This window comes from Pan troglodytes, chromosome 20, assembly GCF_028858775.2.
Source record: "Pan troglodytes isolate AG18354 chromosome 20, NHGRI_mPanTro3-v2.0_pri, whole genome shotgun sequence".
NCBI classification, from domain to species: Eukaryota; Metazoa; Chordata; class Mammalia; order Primates; family Hominidae; genus Pan; species Pan troglodytes.
Genome location: NC_072418.2, coordinates 10,945,867 through 10,971,607, shown reverse-complemented (window position 1 = coordinate 10,971,607; position 25,741 = coordinate 10,945,867). Strand labels below are relative to the sequence as shown.

General features: G+C 53.3%; 1 protein-coding gene across 2 annotated transcripts in view; it reads left to right on the top strand.

Moving 5' to 3' along the window:
* The window catches only part of MYO1F (myosin IF), a 51,152-nt gene that overhangs the window by 4,944 nt on the left and 20,467 nt on the right, over window positions 1–25,741 (top strand). Inside the window, exons 2-15 of one of the 2 annotated variants that reach the window (XM_024351131.3) lie at window positions 11,972–12,109; window positions 13,022–13,111; window positions 13,194–13,288; window positions 14,302–14,389; window positions 14,511–14,600; window positions 15,576–15,707; window positions 15,866–16,000; window positions 17,043–17,175; window positions 17,377–17,573; window positions 19,412–19,492; window positions 19,607–19,693; window positions 21,996–22,082; window positions 23,269–23,436; window positions 25,349–25,434. In XM_024351131.3, coding sequence (XP_024206899.1) covers window positions 11,972–12,109; window positions 13,022–13,111; window positions 13,194–13,288; window positions 14,302–14,389; window positions 14,511–14,600; window positions 15,576–15,707; window positions 15,866–16,000; window positions 17,043–17,175; window positions 17,377–17,573; window positions 19,412–19,492; window positions 19,607–19,693; window positions 21,996–22,082; window positions 23,269–23,436; window positions 25,349–25,434 — 1,607 coding nt within the window. The remainder of the gene's footprint in view (window positions 1–11,971; window positions 12,110–13,021; window positions 13,112–13,193; window positions 13,289–14,301; window positions 14,390–14,510; window positions 14,601–15,575; window positions 15,708–15,865; window positions 16,001–17,042; window positions 17,176–17,376; window positions 17,574–19,411; window positions 19,493–19,606; window positions 19,694–21,995; window positions 22,083–23,268; window positions 23,437–25,348; window positions 25,435–25,741) is intronic. The other variant, XM_063800504.1, reaches the window with a different exon arrangement.

The following is a 25,741-nucleotide window of genomic DNA, read 5'->3' as shown; positions in this document are numbered from 1 at the left end:
CTGAGGCAGCAGAATCGCTTGAACCCGAGAGGCAGAGGTTGCAGTGAGCTGAGATCGCACCACTACACTCCAGCTTGGGCAACAGAGCGAGACTCTGTCTCAGAGGGAAAAAAAAAATGCCCGTAATTGATTGGATGCAAACAGTGAACGTAACAATGAATCAGAGACAGGCAGGTTTCTGTCTTGGGGGTTGGGGACCACATCCCAGAGGATCTTCCCCAAAAAGCAGGAGGGACAAGACCAGGGTTCCCCAGCTCCAGCTTCTGCGTGGAGATGTTTGAGGCAGTAGCCACCGACTGTCAGCAATCTCCAGCGACGAGACAAAGAGCCCAGCTCCAGAAAGACAAGGGTCCCCACATACAAAGGCCAGGCGCGGTGGCTTACGCCTGTAATCCCAATACTTTAGGAGGCTGAGGCGTGCGGATCACGAAGTCAGGAGATCGAGACCATCCTGGCTAACACAGTGAAACCCCATCTCTAAAAATACAGGGGCTGGGCGTGGTGGCTTACACCTATAATCCCAGCACTTTGGGAGGCCGAGGCGGGCAGATCATGAGGTCAGGAGATAGAAACCATCCTGGCCAACGTGGTGAGACCCCGTCTCTACTAAAAATACAAAAAATTACCCAGGCGTGGTGGCGGGCGCCTGTAGTCCCAGCTACTTGGGAGGCTGAGGCAGAAGAATGGCGTGAACTCGGGAGGCGGAGCTTGCAGTGAGCCGAGATGGCGCCACTGCACTCCATCCTGGGTGAGAGAGCAAGACTCCGTCTCAAAACAATAAAAATACAAAAATACACACAAAAAAATTAGCCGGGCGTGGCGGCAGGCGCCTGTAGTCCCAGCTACTCGGGAGGCTGAGGCAGGAGAATCGCTTGAACCCAGGAGGTGGAGGTTGCAGTGAGCCGAGATCATGCCACTGCACTCCAGCCTGGGCAACAGAGTGAGATTCCATCTAAAAAAAAAAAAAAGAGAGAGAGAGAAAAGAAAAGAAACAGAGTCCAGTCCCCCTGCTCCCCTGAGGGATGGAGCCTTTGGAGGTGAGAATGTTGTTTGCACAGTGCATGGACGCAGGGTGTGGCCCCAGAGCCCCACTGAGCTGGGGGCAAGGCTCCAGGGCCACCCTCAGGCACCAGGGCAGGGTCTGGGAGCTGAGAGCTGGCTCCAGAAGCAGCTACGGAGGCTTAGCTCTCCTCCCGGCAACCACAGCTCGCAGGACCTGGGTGAGGAAGGAAGTGGCTGTTTGGTTGCTGTCTTCAATCTAGAGCTCTTGCTCATCACGCCCAGAAAAAGCAGACAGCCTGGAGCCCATGGGGTGAGTTGCAAAAGCTCCCTCCTCCAGCCCTTCCTCCTGGCCAGCTCATGGCCGCCATTGATGGGGACAGTGAGGAACGCTAGCATTTACACTGGACAACCTTTGCTTCGTTGAATCTGCAGAGCAGCCTGTGAGATTTGCACCCCTCAATGTTCCCATTTTCCGAATGAGGAAACTGAGGCAGAGAGGTTAGGTGAGCTGCCCAATCTAAAATGAAAGAGGATTTTGACTCAGTGACTCCCAAGGCCACACTATTAACAGCCATCTTGGCCGGGCGCAGCGGCTTGCACCTGTAATTCCAGCGCTTTGGGAGGCCAAGGCAAGAGGATCAGCAGTCCAGGAGTTTGAGACCAGCCTAAGCAACACAGTTAGACTTTGTCTCTATTTAAAAAAAAAAAAAATGTGGTTGGGTGCGGTGGCTCATCCCAGTGCCCGTCATTCCAGCACTTTGGGAGGTCAAGGCGGGCAGATCACTTGGGGTCAGGAGTTCAAGACCAGCCTGGCCAACATGGTGAAACCCTGTCTCTACTAAAAACACAAAAATTAGCCAGGTGTCGTGGCGTGCACCTGTAATCCCAGCTACTCAGGAGGCTAAGGCAGGAGAATTGCTTGAACCTGGGAGGCAGAGGTTGAGCCAAGGTCATGCCACTGCACTCACAGACTGAGCAACAAGAGCGAGAATCCATCTCAAATAAAAAAAAAAATGTGGCTGGGTGCAGTGGCTCACGCCTATAATCCCAGCACTTTGGGAGGCCGAGATGAGTGGATCGCCTGAGGTCAGGAGTTCGAGACCAGCCTGGCCAACATGATGAAACCTGGTCTCTACTAAAAATACAAAAATTAGCCAGGCGTTGTGCACGCCTGTAATCCCAGCTACTTGGGAGGCTGAGGCAGGAGAATCACTTGAACCTGGGAGGCAGAGGTTGCAGTAAGCCTAGATCATGCCGCTGCACTCCAGCCTGAACAACAGAGCGAGACTCCATCTCAAAAAAAAAAAAAGTATTAGCCAGGCGTGGTGGTATGCACCTGTGGTCCCAGCTACTCAGGAGGCTGAGGCAGGAGGATCGCTTGAGCCTGGGAGGTCAAGGCTGCAGTGATATCAAACCACTGCCTTCCAGCCTGGGCAACAGAACAAGACTCTGTCCAAAAAAAATAACAGGCACCTTGACCACAGCCTCCTGTCCTCCTAAGCGATGAGAGGCCAGCAGGACTATGTGCTGACCCCACATGGCCTGGGCTGTCTATCCCTCCAGGACCATGACCCTCCATCCCAAACAGACTAGAATCCTGGTGTCCACCACACACCCAAGGCCTCTCTGGCTGATGTCTCTTGCAGCCACCACTGATGCTGCCTGGAAAGTTCACGTTGCAAGACGTGCCTTCTACAGGAAGCCCTCTCACCTCTCCACAGTACTTTCCAGCCATGGTCTCCTCTGGGCAACTGAGACACCACTTGGGGAACACCGAGCCCCCCAAGGGCAGGTTCTGGGCCTGGTCCACCTAAGCCTGGTCTCCACCTACCTCCATGCACAGTAGGGGCCCAGGAAGTGTGTTCCCTCCATGGCACACATCCCCCAGCCCCATAGGCACCATCACCTTCACCACAAACAGCCCCTCCCTGGTGTGATACCAGGAAGGTTGTCCCCGCCTGCCCTAGTTCTGCCTTCTGCCTTGGGGTAGAGAGACCTCTCTGAAGAGCTGAAGGAAGAAGCTACCCGTCCTTCCTACCCCACCCACCTCAAGCCCCTGACTGCCTTTCACAAGAGCTCCAGCAGGTTGAGTCATATTCAGCTTGTGGTCAACTGTGACCACAAGCTCTTTGTTGCATCCCCACCCCCAAGGAAGAGACTTACAAACAAACAGTTTTGACTTGACCCATGGAGACTTGGAGGCCACAGAATGAGAGAGATATCTGGGAGACAGGGCAGGGGGCAGTCTCATCCCAATAGGACTTCATTCATTCATTCATTCATTCAACAAGTATGTATTGACCAGGCTTTCTGTCCAACACTGATGCCTTAAATCCTCTCAAGGTCACAGATGACATTTCCTGAGGCATCTCGGCGCATTTTTTCTCTTTGTTCGCTCCTGTACTTGTTTCAGAGACCCCACACAAGGGTCATTATGGAATCCATTTGGTTATTTGTTGTTGTTGAGATGGAGTCTCCCTCTGTTGCCCAGGCTGGAGTGCAATGACTTAATCTTGGCTCACTGCAACCTCCACCTCCTAGGTTCAAGCAATTCCCCTGCCTCAGCCTCCCGGATAGCTAAGACTACAGACACCCGCCACCACGCCGGGCTAATTTTTGTATTTTTAGTAGAGATGAGGTTTCATCATGTTGGCCAGGCTGGTCTTGAACTCCTGACCTCAAGTGATCTGCCTGCCTCGCCTCCGAAAGTGCTGGGATTACAGGCGTGAGCCACCATGCACGGCCAAATCCACTTGCAAAGAGGAGAAACTGAGGCTTGGAGAAGAGAAGTGACCTCCCCAGAGTCACACAGTCAGTCAACTGTCAAGCCAGGCCTTGACCCCAATCCATCACATGCCAAAATTCTCGACTATCCTCCCCACACGATATTCACTTGAGCAAAACCCTCTCTCCCTTCGATGCAAACAGCCTGTGATTAATTTTTTTTTCTTTTTTTTTTTTTTTTTTTTTTTTGACACGGAGTCTCACTCTTTCACCCAGGCCGGACTGCAGTGGCACCATCTCAGCTCACTGCAAGCTCCGCCTCCCGGGTTCACGCCATTCTCCTGCCTCAGCCTCCCGAGTAGCTGGGACTACGGGCGCCCGCCACCGCACCTGGCTAATTTTTTGTAGTTTTAGTAGAGACGGGGTTTCACTGTGTTAGCCAGGATAGTCTCGATCTCCTGACCTCGTGATCCACCCACCTCGGCCTCCCAAAGTGCTGGGATTACAGGTGTGAGCCACCGTGCCCGGCCCAGCCTGTGATTTTACAGGTGGCTGGAGCATGGAGTGTCTGAGGGCCTCTAGTGCCTGGGGCAGGATAGAGAGGGAGAGAATGGTCAGAGAAGAGGGCCACTCTGCCAGATGAGGGAAGAGGGGAAGGGCAGGAAGAGGAACCAAGTCGTCAGAGCCGGGAGAGCCAGGAGGGCTGATGGGCCTAGCCAGACACAGCTGACCCCAGTGAGGGGAAGTGGCCTGGGGTCTTAGTTCAGCCTGAGTGGCCTGGCAGGCTGAAGCCTGCACTGGCCCCCAAAGGGGAAATTGTAGACATGACCCATCTTCTCCCCACCCCATCCTCATCTGACCTCAGCAGCAACCCCGGCGATCTCTGATACAGACCAGCCTGGGGAAGGACAGCTTCGTGGGTCCTCCCCAAGGTCCTCTCTGCACCTTTGTGTGTCCTTGAAGAGGACGCTTAACCTCTCTGTGCTGTAGTTTTCTCTTCTATAAAATGGACCCAGGATGGGTGCGGTGGCTCACGCCTATAATCCCAGCACTTTGGGAGGCCGAGGTGGGAGGATCACCTGAGGTTGGGAGTTCGAGATGAGCGTGCCCAACGCGGTAAAACCTTGTCTCTACTAAAAATACAAAAATCAGCCATGCGCCTGTAATCCCAGCTACTCAAGAGGCTGAGGCAGAAGAATCACTTGAACCCAGGAGGTGGAGGTTGCAGTGAGCTGAGATCATGCCACTGCACTCCAGCCTGGGTGCAACAGAGCAAGACTTTGTCTCAAAAAAAAAATAGACCCAGTAGGCCGGGCGCAGTGGCTCATGCCTGTAATTTCAGCACTTTGGGAGGCCGAGGCAGGTGGATCACAAGGTCAGGAGTTCAAGACCAGCCTGGCCAAGATGGTGAAACCCCCATCTCTACTAAAAATACAAAAATTAGCAGGCTTGGTGGTGGGTGCCTATAATCCCAGCTACTCGAGAGGATGAGGCAGAGAATTGGAATTGCTTGAACCTGGGAGACGGAGGTTGCAGTAAGCCAAAGTCGTACCACTGCATTCCAGCCTGGGCAACAGAGCAAGACTCAATCTCAAAAAAAAAAAAAAAAAATTGGACCCAGTGATAGGACTGACCTCAGCCAGCGTGTGTTGAAAGGATAAGATGAAGTAATTCACATAAAAAGCTTAGACCAGGCTCGGCCTGGTGGCTTACGCCTGTAATCCTAGCACTTTCATAGGCTGAAGCAAGAGGATTACTTGAAATTCAGGAGTTCAAGACCAGCCTGGGCAACATAGCGAGACTCTATCTCTGTTTGTAAACATATATTATTTAATATAATCCCAGTGCTTTGTGAGGCCAAGGCGGGCAGATAACGAGGTCAGGAGATCAAGACCATCCTGGCTAACACGGTGAAACCTCGTCTCCACTAAAAATACAAAAAAAAAAAAAAAAATTAGCGGGGCAGGAGAATGGCGTGAACCCTGGAGGCGAGGCTTGCAGTGAGCCGAGATTATGCCACTGCCCTCCAGCCTGGGCGACAGAGCAAGACTCCATCTCAAAAAAAACAAAAGAAAAAAAAAGAAAAAGGAAGGAAGGGCCGGGTGCAGTGGCTCATGCCTGTAATCCCAGCACTTTGGGAGGCCGACATGGGTGGATCACGAGGTCAGGAGTTCAAGACCAGCCTGGCCAATACGGTGAAACCTTATCTCTACTAAAAATACAAAAATTAGCCGGCTGTGGTGGTGCGCGCCTATAGTCCCAGCTGCCCGGGAGGCTGAGGCAGAAGAATCGTTTGAACCTGGGAGGTAGATTTTGCAGTGAGCCAAGATCGCGCCACTACACTCCAGCCTGGCCAACAGAGCGAGACTCCATCTCAAACAAACAAAAAAAAAGATAGAAAAAAAGGAGGAAGGAAGGAAGGAAGGAACGAAAAGGGAAGGGAAGAAAGGAAAGAAGGAAAGAAAAAATGGAAGGAAAGAAGGAAAGAAAAGAAAGAAAGAGAGAAAGAAAAAAGAGAAGAGAGGGAGGGAGGGAAGGAAGGAAGGAGGGAGGGGAGGGAGGGAAAGAAAGAGGAAGAAAGAAGAGAGAAAGAGAGAAGAATGAGAGAGAAGAAAGAAAGAGAACAAAAGAAAGAGAAAAAGAAAGAGAGAGAGGGAGAGAGGGAGGAAGGAAGGGAGGGAGAGAGGGAGAAAGGAAGGGAGGGAATTCATGCTGACTACTCAGGCCAGGAGCACTGTGAGGGGTGGAAGCCCTGACTACCCCTGCATTCCATTCTCTGTCCCTGCTGCAGCCACACCTCCACACCTTTCCCCAGACAGTTAACCCTGACTGGTGCACGCTTTCTCCCAGCTGTTTATCAAAACCCTTCTCAGGCCAGGCACAGTGGCTCACCCCTGTAATCCCAGCATGTTGGAAGGCCAAGGTGGGAGGATCACTTGAGCCCAGGAGTTATAGACATCAGCCTGAGCAACAGAGCAAGACCATGTCTCTATGAAATATTTAAAAATTAGCCAGGCGTGGCCAGGCGCGGTGGCTCACACCTATAATCCCAGCACTTTGGGAGGCTGAGGCGGGCAGATCACAAAGTCAGGAGATTGAGACCATCCTGGCTAATACAGTGAAACCCCGTCTCTACCAAAAATACAAAAAATTAGCCGCCGTGGTGGCGGGCGCCTGTAGTCCCAGCTACTCGGGAGGCTGAGGCAGGAGAATGGCATGAACCCAGGAGGCGGAGCTTGCAGTGAGCCAAGATCGTGCCACTGCGCTCCAGCCTGGGCGACAGAGCAAGACTCTGTCTCAAAAAAAAAAAAAAAAGTTAGCCAGGTGTGGTGGCATGTGCCTGTAGTCTCAGCTACACAGGAGGCTGAGACAGGAGGATCACTTGAGCCCAGGAGGTCAAGGCTGCAGTGAGCCATGACCTTGCCACTGCACTCCAGCCTGGGAGACAGAGTGAGACCCTGTCTCAAAAACCAAACCAAAACAAAACAAAAAAATCCTTCTCAGCACCAGCCCAGCCTCCTGTGCATGTAGACAGAGGCAAGAACCTGTTCTTTTTTTTTTTTTCCTTTTTTTAAGACCAAGTCTCGCTCTGTTTGCCCAGGTTGGAGTGCAGTGGTGCAATCTCGGCTCACTGCAACCTCTGCCTCCCAGGATCAAGCGAGTCTCCTGCCTCAGCCTCCTGAGTAGCTGGGATTACAGGCGCGCACCCCCACACCCAGCTACTTTTTTGTATTTTTAGTAGAGATGGGGTTTCACCATGTTAGCCAGGATGGTCTCGATCTCCTGACCTCATGATCCGCCCGCCTCAGCCTCCCAAAGTGCTGGGATTACAGGCGTGAGCCACCACGCCCAGCCAAGAACCTGTTCTTTGCTGTTGAATAGACCCAGGTTCAAATCCCACACCCTTGGAAACAATACCTGTATCTTTAGTCCAGTGTCCTTAAGGAAGCTGCTATACTTCTCCAGCCTCCGTTTCCCTTGGAGCCTACCCACACTGAGATGGTGTGATGATGGCTGCCAGTATCAACCATCTACATCCCCCAAACCAGGCACAGCATAGGTGCTCGCTGAGTGTTAATTCTTTACTTTTTTTTTTTTTTTTTTTGAGATGGAGTTTTGCTCTTGTTGCCCAAGCTGGAGTGCAATGGCACAATCTGGGCTCACCGCAACCTCCGCCTCCTGGGTTCTAGCGATTCTCCTGCCTCAGCCTCCCGAGTAGCTGGGATTACAGGCATGTGCCACCACGCCCAGCTAATTTTTGTATTTTTAGTAGAGATGGGGTTTCACCATGTTGGTCAGGCTGGTCTCAAACTCCCGACCTTAGATCATCTCCCCGCCTCGGCCTCCCAAAGTGCTGGGATTGCAGGTGTGAGCCACCGCGCCCGGTCGTGTTAATTCTTTCAAATGCCCCTCAGCCTCGGTCTATCCTCACGACCACTCAGGCTTGGGGAGGGGCACCAGCCTCCCATCCCACCTTGTTCCCCCAGAGTAGTTCACCCTCTCATCAACCCTGGGAAGTGGAGCTGCCTCTTCCTTTTTATAGATGAGACGATGGAGACTCACAGCAGCATCTGTTCGCCCAGTCAGGATCAGAACCCAGATCTACCCTTATGCCAAAGGCTGGGCTTATTTAATGCCCATGGGCATCCCTCAACAACCTCTAACTGTCAGTATGTCCAGAATCTGATCATGCACCTCTACCCCCCCCCCCACCCCCTCAAGAACATTCCGTGGCTCCCCAGTACCCCCAGGAGAGACTGGCTCCACTTCTGCCTTACAGTTGCCCACGTGGACACTTCTGCTTGTGCCCTGCCTGTATCCCTGGAATCCACTGGCAAACACAGTCCACTTTAAAGACTTCAATCCTGGGCTGGGAGCAGTGGCTCATGCCTGTAATCCCAGCAGTTTGGAAGGTCGAGGCAGGAAGGTCGCTTGAACTCAGGAGTTCAAGACCAGCCTGAGCAACACAGTGAAACCCCGTCTCTACCAAAAATACAAAAAATTAGCTGGGCTTAGTGGTGTGTGCCTGTAGTGCCAGCTACTCAGGAGGCCGAGGTGAGAGGCTCGCTTGAGCCCCGCAGGAAGAGATAGCAGTGAGCTGTGGTGTCACCACTGCACTCCATCCAGCCTGGGCAACGCAGTGAGACCCCATCTCAAAAATACAAAAATACTTCAATTCCCAGCTTTGTTTGCTCTGGTGGTTTTTGCTCTGAATCTGGGTTTCTTTCTTTACCTTTGTCCCCTGTTCATTTGACAGAGAAAAGACTCAGCCCCAGTCTCTGTCTCCAGGAGCTCCTGGCCTGGGGATGGGGGCTTCCAGGAGGAGAGACATCTTATCTGACCATCAGTTCACCAAATGGGGTAGCTCCAAGTTGCCATCACTCCTTTGCAGAGATGTGTTGAATAGAGACAGAGTGAGCCTGAGAAAGCCAGGGTGTTTAAGGCACTAGATAAATTCAGTCGGGCTAAAAGGAGAGCAACCAGGGCAGGCTTCCTGGAAGAGGAGATTTTGGAGAGCATGTGCCTCAGTCTCCTCCATGGGGCCTAAAGAAAGCGTCGTCTGGGTCAGGCAAGGTGTCTCATGCCTGAAATTCCAGCACTTTGGGAGGCTGAGGTGGGAGGATCACTTGAGGCCAGAAGTTAAAGACCAGCCTGAGCAACAGAGCAAGACCCCATCAATACAAAAAAAATTTAAATATTAGCTGGGCATGGTGGCACACACCTGTGGTCCCAGCTACTCAGGAGGCTGAGGTGGGAGGATCTCTTGAGCCCAGAAGGTCAGGGCTACAGTGAGCTATGATCCCACCACTGCACTCCAGCCTGGGTGACAGAACAAGACTCTGACTCAAAATAAAAAAAGAAAAGAAAAAGAAAAACTGAGAGAGGAAATGAAATGAAAAAAATGGCAACCTAGGAAGGTGCTGGCACTGCTGAGGGGCAAGGTGAAGGGACACAGAGGAGAAGGCCGCGGCAGGGGCAGCAGGGAGGCAGGGCTGGGAGTAGAGGGTGGAGCTGAGGAACAAAGTCGTACATAGGCACAGAGGGCAGAGGTCACAGCACATGGTGGCCTGGAGGAGCTCAAAGGGACCAGCTGGTATGTGTGACCACAAGAGAAGAGGAGAGGTGGGAGGGAGAAGGAAGGGGCCTGGCAGCAGTGGGTCAAATGCCACAGAGAAGTCAGGGACTGGCCTGGGCCTGGGGAGGGGACGGGGGATGTGAAAGGGAGAGGCTGGGAGGCTGGCAGGAAGTGAGAACTGGGATGCGCCCACTTCCCACCAAGTCGCCCAGTCTCCCTGCTCTGCTCCTACAGCCTGCAGAACCCCAAGCACTCTGTGCCCTGCCCGCCAAGCCTGGCATCCTTCATGGGAAGTGAGGGGTACTAGGTGGAGTGACAGATGGAAAGAGAGACCAAAGGAGAGGGCTGAGGGGCTGGGCGCAGTAGCTTACGCCTATAATCCCACCACTTTGGGGGACTGAGACAGATAATCCATTCAGCCCAGTTCAAGACCAGCCGGGGCAACATAGCAAGACCCCATCTCTACAAAAAAATACAAAAATTATCCAGGCATGGTGGTGCACGTCTGTAGTCCCAGCTATCCGGGAGGCTGTGGTGTGGTGGAAGGATTGCTTGAGCCCAGGAGGTTGAGGCTGCATGGAGCTGTGATCACACCACTGCACTCCAGCCTGGGCGACAGAGTGAGACCCTGTCTCAAAACTTTTTTTGTTGTTTGTTTGGTTTTTTGTTTGTTTTTTTTGAGACGGAGTCATCCAGGATGGAGTGTAGTGGCGAAATATCAGCTCACTGCAACCTCCACATCCTGGGCTCAAGTGATCCTCCCACCTCAGCTTCCAGAGTAGCTAGGACCACAGATACATGCCACCACTCTTGTCTAATTTTTCTATTTTTTGTAGAGATGGGGGTCTCACTATGTTGCCCAGGCTGGTCTTGAACTGCTGGCCTTAAGCAGTCCTCCCGCCTCGGCCTCCCAAAGTGCTGGGATTACAGGTGTGAGCCATTGCGTCTGGCCCCACTGATCTTTTACTGTCCTCATAGTTTTGCCTTTTCCAGAATATCCTATAGTTGGAATAAGACAGTATATAGCCTTTTCAGATTGGCTTCCTTTTTTTTTTTTTTTTTTTTTTTTTGAGACAGAGTTTCACTCTTGTTGCCAAGGCTGGAGTGCAATGGCACAATCTCGGCTCACTGCAACCTCTGTCTCCCAGGTTCAAGCGATTCTCCTGCCTCAGCCTCCCGAATAGCTGGGATAACAGGCATGTGCCAGCACACCTGGCTAATTTTGTATTTTTAGTATAGACGGGGTTTCTCCATATTGATCAGGCTGGTCTCGAACTCTCGTCCTCAGGTGATCCACCCGTCTTGGCCTCCCAAAGTGCTGGGATTACAGGCATGAGCCACTGTGCCCAGCCCCAGATTGGCTTCTTTCACTTAGTGATATGCCTTTAAGTTTCCTCCATGTCTTTTCATGGCTTGAGATCTCATTTCTTTCTTTCTTTCTCTTTCTTTCTCTTTCTTTCTTTCTTTCTTTCTTTCTTTCTTTCTTTCTTTATAGAGACGGGGCCTCGCTATGTTGCCCAGGCTGGTCTCGAACTCCTGGCCTCAAGCGATCCTCCTGCCTCAACCTCCCGAAGTGCTGGGATTACGGGCATGAGCCACTGCACCTGGCATTTAAAAATTTTTTAATTAAAAAAAAAAGAGGCCGGGTGCGGTGGCTCACGCCTGTAATCCCAGCACTTTGGGAGCCTGAGGCGGGTGGATCACTTGAAGTCAGGAGTTCCAGACCAGCCTGGCCAACATAGTGAAACCCCGTCTCTACCAAAAATATTAAAAATTAGCCGGGCATGGTGGTGGGCACCTGTAATCCCAGCTACTCGGGAGGCTGAGGCAGGAGAATCGCTTGAACCCGGGAGGTGGATGTTGCAGTGAGCAGAGATCGCGCCACTGCACCCCAGCCTGACTGACAGAGTGAGACTCTGTCTCAAAATAAATAAATAAAAATTAAAAATTAAAAAAAAATAGAGGGCTGAGGGCTGGATCCGAGCAGTGCAACTTCTGTCTGGGGCAGGGGGCCTGGCTTGGACCCTGCCAGCCTCTCCTGGAGATGGGGAAGGAGGAATGGAGGTGGGGCGGGGGAGGTGGGACAGAACCCAGAAGCTGATAGCGTCGGTGAGCCAGGTGCCGCATCCCCGTGCAAGGGCTCACCCCGACCCCCCTCTCACCCCCCAGGGCAGCAAGGAGCGCTTCCACTGGCAGAGCCACAACGTGAAGCAGAGCGGCGTGGATGACATGGTGCTTCTTCCCCAGATCACCGAAGACGCCATCGCCGCCAACCTCCGGAAGCGCTTCATGGATGACTACATCTTCGTACCCTGGGCCAGGGCTGGGGGCGGGCAGGCAGGGAAGGAATGAATGGCTGGGCCATGGACGGAGAGGAGGGTGAAGGAGCAGAGGGAGGAATGGGCCGGGAGAGCACCAAGTGGTGAGACAGAGGACAGACGGAGTGACAGCAGGGCTCTGGTTGGGGGCAGCTGTGGCTGCCACTGCTCCCTCTGTCCTGGGGAAGCTCAGCCCCAGCGTGTTCCATTTCCCCCATTCCGGATCCAACCCTGTTTGTTCTTTTTGGTTTTTTTTTTTTTTTTTTTTGGGACGGAGTCTTGCTCTGTCGCCCAGGTTCCAGGCTGGAGTGTAGTGGCACAATCTCAGCTCACTGCAACCTCCACCTCCCGGATTCAAATGATTCTCCTGCCTCAGCATCCCAAGTAGCTGGGATTATAGGCATGCGCCACCATGCCTGGCTAATTTTTTTGTTTTTGCTTTTTGTGTTTTGTGTTTTGTTTTTGAGACTGAGTGGCTCTTGTTGCCCAGGCTGGAGTGCAATGGCACGATAGCTCGCTGCAACCTCTGCCTCCCAGGTTCAAGCGATTCTCCTCCCTCAGCCTCCCAAGTAGCCGGGATTACAGGCACGCACCACCATGCCCGGGTAATTTTTTGTATTATTAGTGGAGACAAGGTTTCACCATGTTGGCCAGGCTGGTCTCAAACTCCTGACCTCAAGTGATCCGCCTGCCTCGGCCTTCCAAAGTGCTGGGATTACAGGCATGAGCCACCGCGCCCGGCCAGCCCTGTTTTTTCCAAGAGACTCGAGGTGCATCCATTATCTCCATCTCTTCCACCTCCAAGCAATGGAGTTTTAGGAAGCCCTGGGTGGGGGCAGGATGAGGGGACAAGGAGGACAAAACCTACCAGGACACCACACGACCCTTAACCATCCCTCAGACCTACATCGGCTCCGTGCTCATCTCTGTAAACCCCTTCAAGCAGATGCCCTACTTCACCGACCGTGAGATCGACCTCTATCAGGGCGCGGTGAGGCTGGGGCTGGGTGGGAGGCACAGCCCCAAGACTCCTGGCCCCCAGCCCTGGGCTGAGACCTGACCTCCCCCGCCAGGCCCAGTATGAGAATCCCCCGCACATCTACGCCCTCACGGACAACATGTACCGGAACATGCTTATCGACTGTGAGAACCAGTGTGTCATCATTAGGTATGGACAGAGTTGGGGGTCCACAGACCCTGCTGCCCGGGCCCCTGCTGAAACATCATCACCGCCCCTAGGGAGGTTTGCCTGAAACTCCCAATCTGAACAGAGCCCTGCTGTCCCTCTCTGCCCTCACTCTATTTTCCTTGTCACCATCTGACTCACGATGTATTTTATTGATTCATTCTGCTATTGTCTGTCTGTCCCCTCTAAATGTCACCTCAGGCCAGGTGTAGTGGCTCATGCTTGTAATCCTGGCACTTTGGGAGGCCAAGGCGAGAGGATCTCTTGAGGCTAGGAGTTCAAGACCAGCCTGGGCAATATGGCAACATCCTGTCTCTGTATAGATAATAATTAGCCGGACACGGTGGTGCACGCCTGTAGTCCCCAGCTACTCAAGAGGCTGAGGAGGGAGGATTGCTTGAGCCCAGGAGTTCCAGGCAGGAACAGGTGCTATGATCACACCACTGTACTCCAGCCTGGGCAACAGAGTGAGACCCCATCTCAGTCAATCAATCGATGCCAGCTCTATGAGAGCAGAGAGAGAGAGAGAGAGAGAGAGAGTGTGTGTGTGTGTGTGTGTGTGTGACAGAGTCTCAGTCTGTCACCCAGGCTGGAGTGCAGTGGCACAACCTCAGCTCACTGCAACCTCTGCCTCCCAGGTTCAAGCAATTCTCCCGCCTCAGCCTCCTGAGTGGCCGGGATTACAGGCGCCCACCACCATGTCCGGCTAATTTTTGTATTTTAGTAGAGACTGGGTTTCACCATGTTGGCCAGGCTGGTCTCTAACTTTTGACCTCAAGTGATCCGCCCTCCTCAGGCTCCCAAAGTGCTGGGATTACAGGCATGAGCCACCGTGCCCAGCTGAGAGCAGAGATTTTATCTGTCTTGTTCATTACAGTAACCCCAGTACCCGGAATACTGGCAGGCACACAGTAGGTGCTCAATGAATGAATGGTCAGGCACTAAAAAGGGCTCTTCCCCATCCACTGATCATTTATTCCTCCATTCATCCCCAGTGGAGAGAGTGGAGCTGGGAAGACAGTGGCAGCCAAATATATCATGGGCTACATCTCCAAGGTGTCTGGCGGAGGCGAGAAGGTCCAGGTGAGACGAGGAAAACAGAAGGATGAGCTGGGTCACCCTCACCTGCATGGTAGTGCAGCCCCACCCATCTGCACTCCTGCCTCAGTCTGACTTCTTCCCACTCCACCTGCCTCTGCCCCAGCACGTCAAAGATATCATCCTGCAGTCCAACCCGCTGCTCGAGGCCTTCGGCAACGCCAAGACTGTGCGCAACAACAATTCCAGCCGCTTTGTAAGTCTCTGCAGACCTGCTTGGAGCAGCTGCTCCCTCCGTGCTGACCTTTCTACACACACACCCACACATACACACACCCGTATTGCCAAGACAAGAGTCCATTGAAAACCCAGCAGGAAATACCTACTCCTGAAGGGGAGACTCACTTCCTGCTCATGGTCCCTTTCAAAAGAGAGTCCCCCATTGGCAGAACTGTGGAGGCCATGACACCCCTGTGTAACATTCTTAAATGCTCCCCACCCGGCTGCAGCCATGCTACATTGTTCCCATTCACATTTCAGGTCCAATTTATTCCCTCATTCATTCCTTCTTTCGACAATAGTTCTGGGACTCGTTCTTTGTGTGGGTGCTGCGCTGGGCCCAGTGAAAGTCAGGATAGGTAAACAGATATGGATTCAGGGTTTGATTCTATCACTGTGAGCTGTGTAGCCTGGGGGGAAAAAAATCTATGCAACTTCCTGAGTTTCCTCTGTTTGCTCATCCATAAAATGGGGACGATGTTAATATCCATCTCATAGACTTCAGTATTACACCTGCACATGGACATGGTTTAATAAATTCCATACCCTTGGGCTGGGTGCAGGGGCTCACATCTGAAATCCCAGCACTTTGGGAGGCTGAGACAGGCGGATCACTTGAGGTCTGGATTTCAAGACCAGCCTGGCCAACATGATGAAAAATACAAAAATTAGCTCTACCAAAAATACAAAAATTAGCTGGGCATGGTGGCAGGTGCCTGTAGTCCCAGCTACTCAGGAGGCTAAGGCAAGAGAATCACTTGAACCCAGGAGGTGGATGTTGCAGTGAGCCGACATCGCGCCACTGAACCCCAGCCTGAGCAACAGAGTCAGACTCTGTCTCAAAAAAAAAGGAAGAAGGGAAGAGAGGCAAGGCTCATAAGACCCATCCCCAATCCTTCCCCCACCTGCACCCCAGGACACTGGGGTGCTGACATGGTTCTCTTGGATTCAGGGCAAGTACTTTGAGATCCAGTTCAGCCGAGGTGGGGAGCCAGATGGGGGCAAGATCTCCAACTTCTTGCTGGAGAAGTCCCGCGTGGTCATGCAAAATGAAAATGAGAGGAACTTCCACATCTACTACCAGGTGCAGGGAAGGGGCCGGGGGAGAGGGAGCCCCACCTGGAGTCCAGCGGGGTGGACAATGGGAAGGTAAACACCTAGGGGGGCATGGCAGGGCAGATGAGGGATCACAGGGGCTGAGCCAGGCAAGCACCAGATGCATGAACATGGCACACCCTCCAGCTGCTGGAAGGGGCCTCCCAGGAGCAAAGGCAGAACCTGGGCCTCATGACACCAGACTACTATTACTACCTCAACCAATCGGACACCTACCAGGTGGACGGCACGGACGACAGAAGCGACTTTGGTGAGACTCTGGTGAGCACCGGCCTCCACTCCAGTCCCCGGCCAGGCAGACCTCAGCCCCAGAAACCCTCCTGAGTTACAAATTAGGAAACCGAAGCCCAGGCCAGGCATGTGGCTCAAGCCTGTAATCCCAGCACTTTGGGAGGCCGAGGCAGGTGGATCACTTAAGGTCAGGAGTTTAAGACCGGCCTGGCCAACGTGGTTAAACCCCGTCTCTACTTAAAATACAAAAATTAGCCAGGTGTGGTGGTGCATGACTGTAATCCCAGCTACTGGGGAGGCAGAGGCAGGAGAATTGCTTGAAAACGGGAGGTGGAAGTTGCAGTGAGCCGAGATCACACCACTGCACTCCAGCCTGGGCAACAGAGTGAGACTACATCTCAAAAAAAAAAAAAAGGCCAGGCACGGTGGCTCACACCTGTAATCCCAGCACTTTGGGAGGCCGAGGCAGGTAGATCACCTGAGGTCAGGAGTTCAAGACCAGCCTGGCCAACATAGTGAAACCCCGTCTTTATTAAGAATACAAAGATTAGCCGGGTGTGATGCCACGCGCCTGTAGTCCCAGCTACTAGGGAGGCTGAGGCAGGAGAATCGCTTAAACCCGGGAGGTGGAGGTTGCAGTGAGCCAAGATAGCGCCACTGCATTCCCGCCTGGGTGAAAGAGTGAGACTCTAAAAAAAAAAAAATAGGAAACCAAAGCCCAGTCCGGACATGATGCTCACGCCTGTAATCCCAGCTACTCGGGAGGCGGAGGCAGGAAAATCGCTTGAACCTGGGATGAGGAGGTGGCAGTGAGCCAAGATCATGCCACTGCACTCCAGCCTGGGCAACAGAGGGAGACTCTGTCTCAAAAATAAAAAATATAATAAAAAACAAAGCCCAGAGAGGTGCAGGCACTTACCCAAGGTCACGCGGCAAGTGACTGAAAGGGGTAGGACAGGGACCCAAGGGTGCTCACTCCCTGAGTCCGTGCTGTGGTCCCTCAAGCCTGCCCCTGGAGGCAGGTTGGAGGCCGGGATTCGCGGCACAGTTTCTGCCCCCGCTGTACCCACAGAGTGCTATGCAGGTCATTGGGATCCCGCCCAGCATCCAGCAGCTGGTCCTGCAGCTCGTGGCGGGGATCTTGCACCTGGGGAACATCAGTTTCTGTGAAGACGGGAATTACGCCCGAGTGGAGAGTGTGGACCGTGAGTGTGGGTATCAGGGAGGGCGGGATGGAGGCCTGTGGGTGGGTGAACTGCATCCTCCTAGCTCAGCCCCCAGGAAGCTGAAAGTCCATGAGGAAAAAAATGTGGGTGGCACTGGGCAAGACGGGGATAATAGGAGGCCCATGCAGGAGGCACAAGAGCCCAACCGTCCCGTTTTTGCCCTGACCTTTGCCCTCGTAGTCCTGGCCTTTCCCGCCTACCTGCTGGGCATTGACAGCGGGCGACTGCAGGAGAAGCTGACCAGCCGCAAGATGGACAGCCGCTGGGGCGGGCGCAGCGAGTCCATCAATGTGACCCTCAACGTGGAGCAGGCAGCCTACACCCGTGATGCCCTGGCCAAGGGGCTCTATGCCCGCCTCTTCGACTTCCTCGTGGAGGCGAGTGGGGCTGGGGCTGGAAGGCAGAGTGGGTCACAAACATTTATGGAAGCTGAGTGCAGTGGCTCACGGCTGCAATCCCAATGCTTTGGGTGGCTGAGTTGGGAGCATCCTTTGAGGCCAGAAGTTCAAGACCAGCCTGGGCAACATAGCAAGACCCCCATCTCTACAGAAATTTCAAATTAGTTGGGTGTAGTGGTGTGCACGTGTAGTTCTAGCTACTCAGAGGGCTGAGGTTGGGGGATCATTTGAACCCAGGAGGTTGGGGCTGCAGTGAGCTATGATTGCGCTATTGTACTCCAGCCTGGGTGACAGAGCAAGACCCTGTCTCTAAAAAAAACTTTTGGCCAGATACAGTGGCTCATGCCTGTAATCCCAGCACTTTGGGAGGCTGAGGTGGACGGATCACTTGAGGTCTGGAGTTCGAGACCAGCCTGGCCAACATGGTGAAAAATTACCTCTCTACTAAAAATTACCCAGGAGTGGTGGCACATGCCTTTAATCCCAGCTACTTGGGAGGCTGAGGCAGGAGAATCACTTGAACCTGGGAGGTGGAGGTTGCAGTGAGCTGAGATCGTGCTATTGTACTCCAGCCTGGGCAACAGAGAGAGACTCTGTCTCAAAATAAATAAATAAATAAAATAAAAACTTTTTTAATATATGGAGTCAGCCTGGGCAACATGGCAAAACCCTGTCTCTACAAAAATACAAAAATTAGCCGGGCATGGTGGCTGGTGCCTGTAATCCCAGCTACTCAGGAGGCTGAGGTGGAAGAATCCCTGACCCCAGGAGGTTGAGGCTGTAGTAAGCCATGATCAAGCCACTACACTCCAGCCTGGACAACAGACTGAGACCCTGTCTCAAAATAAAAAATAAAAATAAATAAAGTATAAAATGTATGGCCAGGTGCAGCGGCTCATGCCTGTAATCCCAGCACTTTGGGAGGTCAAAGCGGGCAGATCACCCGAGGTCAGGAGTTCGAGATCAGCCCTGGCCAGCATGGCAAAACCCCGTCTCTACTAAAAATACAAGAATTAGCCAGGCGTGGTGGCGCATGCCTATAATCCCAGCTACTTGGGAGGCTGAGGCAGAAGAATCTCTTGAATCCTGGAGGCGGAGGTTTCAGTGAGCCGAGATTGCGCCACTGGCATTCCAGCCTGGGCAACAGAATGAGACTCCATCTCAAAAAAAATAGAAAAGAAAAAGCCCCATAAGGTAGTTGCTATTATCAACCCCTTTTAAAGATAAGAAAATAGAGGTGCAAGGCCGGGCGCAGTGGCTCACACCTGTAATCCCAGCACTTTGGGAGGCCGAGGCGGGCGGATCACGAGGTCAGGAGATCGAGACCACAGTGAAACCCCGTCTCTACTAAAAATACAAAAAATTAGCCGGGCGTGGTGGCAGGCCCTTGTAGTCCCAGCTACTTGGGAGGCTGAGGCAGGAGAATGATGTGAACCCGGGAGGCGGAGCTTGCAGTGAGCCAAGATCATGCCACTGCACTCCAGCCTGGGCGACAGAGTAAGACTCCGTCTCAAAAAAAAAAAAAAAAGAAAGAAAAAAAAAGAAAATAGAGGTGCAGAGAGGTTCAGGGGCAGAGTCAGCTCTGGAGTCAGGGACCCTGATACACTGACACTTGGGTTTCTCCTCTGAGTGACTGATTATGGGGTGGGGAGACTGTACACAGAGCCAGGAAGGGCAGAGCTAAAGAGGGCTGGAGGGAAACTGGCATGAGGGGACATCACCCATGAAGTTGGCTAGGCGTGTGTCTAAGGAGTGGTGGGCAGGGGCTTCAGATCTGACCGATGCCCACTGACTTCCTGTCCCCACCCACACCGCAGGCCATCAACCGTGCTATGCAGAAACCCCAGGAAGAGTACAGCATCGGTGTGCTGGACATTTACGGCTTCGAGATCTTCCAGGTACAGCCCCCTGCCTCCAGCCCACATCCTGTCCTCCCTGGGGCAGCCCAGGGTGGCCACAAGAACTTCCAGCACCAGGACATTGAGGGAAGGACCCTTTTCCTCCTTCTGCAGAAAAATGGCTTCGAGCAGTTTTGCATCAACTTCGTCAATGAGAAGCTGCAGCAAATCTTTATCGAACTTACCCTGAAGGCCGAGCAGGTGGGCAGCCAAGCAGTCAGGGATGGGGGATCCTGGGGTGGGGGTGGGGTGGAAGGACCATGAGGATCCCTTAGCAACTAGGGGACACCCCAGCCCTCCCCACCACGTTCCCACCTCTCTGTGCCAACCTACCCAGGGTCCATAGTGATACTTCCTTCTGCCTCTAAAGCTTTGGGAAGGACCGTGCCTCTTAGTTCATTCATTCAGCAATTATTTATTGAGCACCTGTTGGGTGCCAGGCACTGTTTAGGGTGCTTGGAGACACAGCCATGAACAATAAGGCAATAGTCCCTGCTGTCTTCATTTTGCCCCTCCCCCAGAAGCAGAGCCTGAGGCAAGGATTCAGAGACAAATGGTTTTTCTGGGAGGCAATCCCAGGAAGCTCCAAGAGGAGACTGAGGAAGTAAGTCAGGGATTTTTTCTTTTTTTTTTTTGAGACAAAGTCTCGTTCTGTCACCCAGGCTGGAGTGCAGTGGCATGATCTCGGCTCACTGCAACCTCCACCTCCAGAGTTCAAGTGATTCTCCTGCCTCAGCCTCCCGAGCAGCTGGGACTACAGGCACCCACCACCATGCCCAGCTAATTTTTGTATTTTTAGTAGAGACAGGGTTTCATCATATTGGCCAGACTGGTCTCAAACTCCTGACCTCGTGATCCACCCACCTCAGCCTCCCAAAGTGCTGGGATTACAGATGGGAGCCACCATTCCCCGCTTTTTTTTTTTTTTTTTTTTTTTTTTTGAGACAGGAACTCGCTCTGTTGTCCAGGCTGGAGTGCAGTGGTGTGATCACAGGTCACTGCAGTCTACACCTCCTGGGCTCAAGCAATCCTCCCACTTCGGCCTCTCAAGTAGCTGGGACCGCAGGCACACACCATCATGCCTGGCTAATATTTTAAAACTTTTTTGTAGAGTTGGTGTTTCACTTTGTTGCCCAGATTGGTCTTGAACTCCTGGCCTCAAGCAATCCTCCCGCCTTGGCCTGCCAAAGTGCTGGGACTACAGGCATGAGTTAACATGCCCAGTCCGGAGACAGGGATTTTTTTAACAAAGAGAGAGAGAGAGGCTGGGTGCAGTGGCTCATGCCTGTAATCCCAGCACTTTGGGAGGCTGAGGTGGGTGGATCACCTGAGGTCAGGAGTTTGAGACCAGCCTGGCCAACATGGTGAAACTCCATCTCTACTAAAAATATAAAACTTAGCCAGGTGTGGTGCTGGGCACCTGTAATCCCAGCTACTCAGGAGTCGGAGGCAGGAGAATTGCTTGAACCCAGGAGGCAGAGCTTGCAGTGAGTCGAGATTGTGCCATTGCACTCCAGCCTGGGCAACAGCAGAATGAGACCCTGTCTCAAAAAAGAAAAAAAGAAAAGAAAAGAAAAAAGAGAGAGACAGACCGAGCCAGACACAATCACTCACACCTATAGTCCCAGCTATCTAGGAGGCTAAGTTAAGAGGATCGCTTGAGCCTGGGGGTTCAAAGCCAGCCTGGACAACATAGTGAGACCTCATCTCTACAAAAAACATAAAAATTAGCCAGGCATGGTGGTGTGCTCCTATGGTCCCAGCTACTCGGAAGGCTGAGATGAGAGGATCACTTGAACCCTGGAGGTCAAGGTTGCAGTGAGCTAGGATCGCATCGCTGAGCTCCAGCCTGGGTAACAGAGCAAAACCCGGTCTCAAAAAAAAAAGCAAGCTGTGTGCGGTGGCTTATGCCTGTAATCCCAGCACTTTGGGAGGCCGAGGTGGGCAGATGTCCTGAGGTTGGGAGTTCGAGACCAGCCTGACCAACATGGAGAAACCCCATCTCTACTAAAAATACAAAATTAGTCGGGCGTGGTGGCACATACCTGTAATCCCAGCTTCTCGGGAGGCTGAGGCAGGAGAATCGCTTGAACTCGGGAGGCAGAGGTTGCGATGAGCCAAGATCGTGCCATTGCACTCCAGCCTAGGCAACAGGAGTGAAACTCCATCTCAAAAAAAAAAAAAGAGTCAAAATAGTGTGTTAATGAGCACGTTATGCTGTGGACAACCGGAATGCAACTGCACTGGGACTCGAGGAGGCTTCATAGAGCAGAGAAGCGAGGGAGCTGGGGTGTTTATCCACCCACTCCTATTGATTATTGGTCAAGGACTGCTGAAACCGATGTAATTCCCTGGCACTTCCAGCCTTGCCCACATAGGAGTGACGGGCTTTGTTACCAGAGACAGTCCTAAGTGATGAGATGGAGAAGGGGAGAGGACATGGGGGGAAGGGTGGCCACACCTTTTTCACTGGCCCCCACATCCACCCCCTTTTCCACCCCAGGAGGAGTATGTGCAGGAAGGCATCCGCTGGACTCCAATCCAGTACTTCAACAACAAGGTTGTCTGTGACCTCATCGAAAACAAGCTGGTGAGGGCTGGGTCAACTTTGGCGGGGGCGTCTCACTGGGCCCCTGAGCTGAGTCTGGAAGATGAGGGGGAGGGCCAAGGGTGTTATGGCATCCTCAGGCCCTTCTCTACCCTACACTCAGGACTTCCAGCGACAGAGCACAACCAAAATGTCCCTTCCGCCCCTCATCCATTCATTCCGCCTACTTGTCCACCTTTCGCTTAATCATTCAATAAACATTCCCCCGGGAACCCCAGCTCACAGTTAGAGTCAAATTTGCAGATTCCATGCCGGTGGCTCACGCCTGTAATCCCAGCACTTTGGGAGGCCAAGGTGGGCGGATCACCTGAGGTCAGGAGTTCGAGACCAGCCTGACCAATATGGTGAAAACCTGTCTCTACTAAAAATACAAAAAATTAGCCAGGCGTGGTGGCAGGTGCCTGTAATCCCAGCTACCCGGGAGGCTGAGGTGGGAGGATCACTTGAGCCCAGGAAGTCAAGGGTGCAGTGAGCTATGATTGCACCACCACACTCCAGCCTGAGGAACAGAACAAGACCCTGTCTCAAAAAAAATTAAATTTAAGACGTATTTAGGCGGGACATGGTGGCTCATGCCTGTAATCCCAGCACTTTGGGAGGCCAAGGCAGGTGGATCACCTGAGGCCAAGAGTTCGAAACCAGCCTGGCCAACATGGTGAAACCCCATCTCTACTAAAAAATACAAAAATTAGCCGGGCATGGTGGCGGCATGCCTGTAATCCCAGCTACTCAGGAGGCTGAAGCAGGAGAATCACTCGAACCTGGGAGATGGAGGCTGCAGTGAGCTGAGATCACACCACTGCTCTCCAGCCTGGGCAACAGAGCAAGACTCCGTCTCTAAATAAATAAATAAATACATAAGGCAGGTCCCCCTACCAAGGGATTCTAGTCTAGGGCCTGAATCTCTTGAGGGGTCCCCACCCACTTCTGCACCTCAGCGAGCTTCCACAGTAGCCCCACACACCCTTGCCCTCCTATCCCTTCCATCCCTGACCCCTGCAACGCCTTTTGTGCTTGTATTTGGAAGCCCCTGGTGTCCTCCGCACCCGCAAAGCTCTAGCTCCCTCCACTCCTCCACCCCCTCCCTCCCCTAATCTCCACACTGACGAGCTGTGGGGAGGCAAGGCAGACCAAACTGAGCCGCTGCTGGCTCCTGCTCGCCCCGCAGAGCCCCCCAGGCATCATGAGCGTCTTGGACGACGTGTGCGCCACCATGCACGCCACGGGCGGGGGAGCAGACCAGACACTGCTGCAGAAGCTGCAGGCGGCCGTGGGGACCCACGAGCATTTCAACAGCTGGAGCGCCGGCTTCGTCATTCACCACTACGCTGGCAAGGTGCGCCCCCTGCCCCTACCCTACCCTGTGCCTCCTCGCAGACCCCCAGGGCTCCAGGCTGTAGCCCCCACCCTCCAGCACCCAGGCTGGAAAGAGCCTGCTAGGACCCTTATCCAGGGCTGTAGAATTCCACTGTCCCCCTGCCTCAATCCACCCCCTACTAACCAGAACTACAGACCCTTCCAGCTGACCCCCCAGGAACTCTCTAAGCCCCAAACTTGTCTGGACACCACCATCACCACCACCACCACTACCACCACCGTGTTCCCTGGGCCAGGGCTGCAGAAACCCTGACCTCTGATCCAGGCCACAGCTTCCCTTACACATCAACTCCCCTAACAGAGGGAACAGAATTCCCCCCGATTAACACCAGCTTGGGTACCAGACTGCCTATGCTCACAGATAAGCCCCAATGTGAGTCATAACCCCCTGACTACGACACAGCCCCCCACCTTCTGATCCCAATTTGGAGAGGAAATCCCCAAAGCCCCCAGGCCCCTCCTGTGAGCCACCAGCCTTCAAAATGTGCTGAAGCCTCCTACAGACCCCTACCGAAGTCTACAGAAATCCACTGGACTCTAACCATGCCCGCAGCCCCACTCCCCAAAAGACAGGACTACAGACTCTCAGGCAGTGATCCAAGGATCTCACAACATGAGAGCAGAAGTTCCTAGGAGTGCCCCTAAAATGGGCTGGAGAGGCTAGGAGTGGTGGCTCACGCCTGTAATCCCAGCACTTTGGGAGGCCGAGGCAGGTGGATCACCTGAGGTCAGGAGTTCAAGACCAGCCTGGCCAACATGGTGAAACCCAGTCTCTACTAAAAATACAAAAATCAGCTGGGCGTGGTGGTGGGCACCTGTAATCCCAGCTACTCAGGAGGCTGAGGCAGGAGAATCACTTGAACCCAGGAGGTGGAGGTTGCAGTAAGCCAAGATTGTGCCACAGCACTCCAGCCTGGGCAACAGAGCAAGACTCCATCTCACAAAACAAAAGCAAACAGGGCCGGGTGCAGTGGCTCATGCCTATAATCCCAGCACGTTGGGAGGCTGAGGCGGGCGGATCACAAGGTCAGGAGATCGAGACCATCCTGGCTAACATAGTGAAACCCCGTCTCTATTAAAAATAAAAAAAATCAGCCAGGTGTGGTGGCACATGCCTGTAATCCCAGCTCATCAGGAGGCTGAGACAGGAGAATCACTTGATCCCGGAAGGCAGAGGTTGCAGTGAGCTGAGATCGTGTCATTGCACTCCAGCCTGGGTGATAGAGCAAGACTCTTTCTCAAAAAAGAAAAAAAAAAAGAAAACAAACAAAAACAAAAACAGCTGGAGCTCCCATGTTCCCTCAGCCAGGGTTGCAAAAGCCCTGCTCAGAACTACAGAGGGCCCTAACCTTTGGTAGCAGCTCCAGCCCCCAACCCTGGCTGAAATGCCCCCAGAGATCCCTGAGACAGGGCTATTACCCTCCTGACACAGGCCCCCTGCACTGGCCCCTGATTGACCAGGTCACAGATATCCAATCTAACCTCTGACTCCCAGGGACCCCCCCGCCAGGCTGCAGCCCCCCACCCACCAGTCTGAGCTATAATTTTCACCGCCCCCCGGCCTCTGATGCAAGCTGCAACTCTCTCCTGGCTCATCTAGGTTGTAACCCCCACCTCCCCTTACCTCTGACCTGGGATACAGCCACGATCCTCTAACCCCAACTTGAACATCAGCTCTCCAGGAAGCCCGCCCCCCATCCCCTATTCTGAACTGTAGATACCCCCCAGCCAGCGCTGTAGACACTCCCTGATCCTCTCACCCCACAGCAGGCCCCAGGAAAGCCTTGACCACCTGGGCTGTAAGCACCCCATGCCCACCCTCCCAGCCAGGTTTCTCAGTCCCTCACTGTCCTCAGCACTGTCCCCTCCAGGTCTCCTACGACATCAGCGGCTTCTGCGAAAGGAACCGAGACGTTCTCTTCTCCGACCTCATAGAGCTGATGCAGACCAGTGAGCAGTGAGTGGTCCCAGGCATGGGGACCTCCGGCTACAACCCCCCAAGGGGATGGAGGGAGGACTGGGCACCACCCCATCTTCCCCAGAACTGCCATCTCGCCACAAACTCGAGGGGAGTGGCTGTGCGGCCAGGATGGTGTTTCTATGGACTAGTTCTGATGTAAAAAGTAACTCCAGAGGCCGGGCGCAGTGGCTCACGCCTATAATCCCAGCACTTTGGGAGGGCGAAGTGGACAAATCTCTTGAGGCCAAGAGTTTGAGACCAGCCTGGGCAACATGGCAAAACCTTGTCTCTACTAAAATTATAA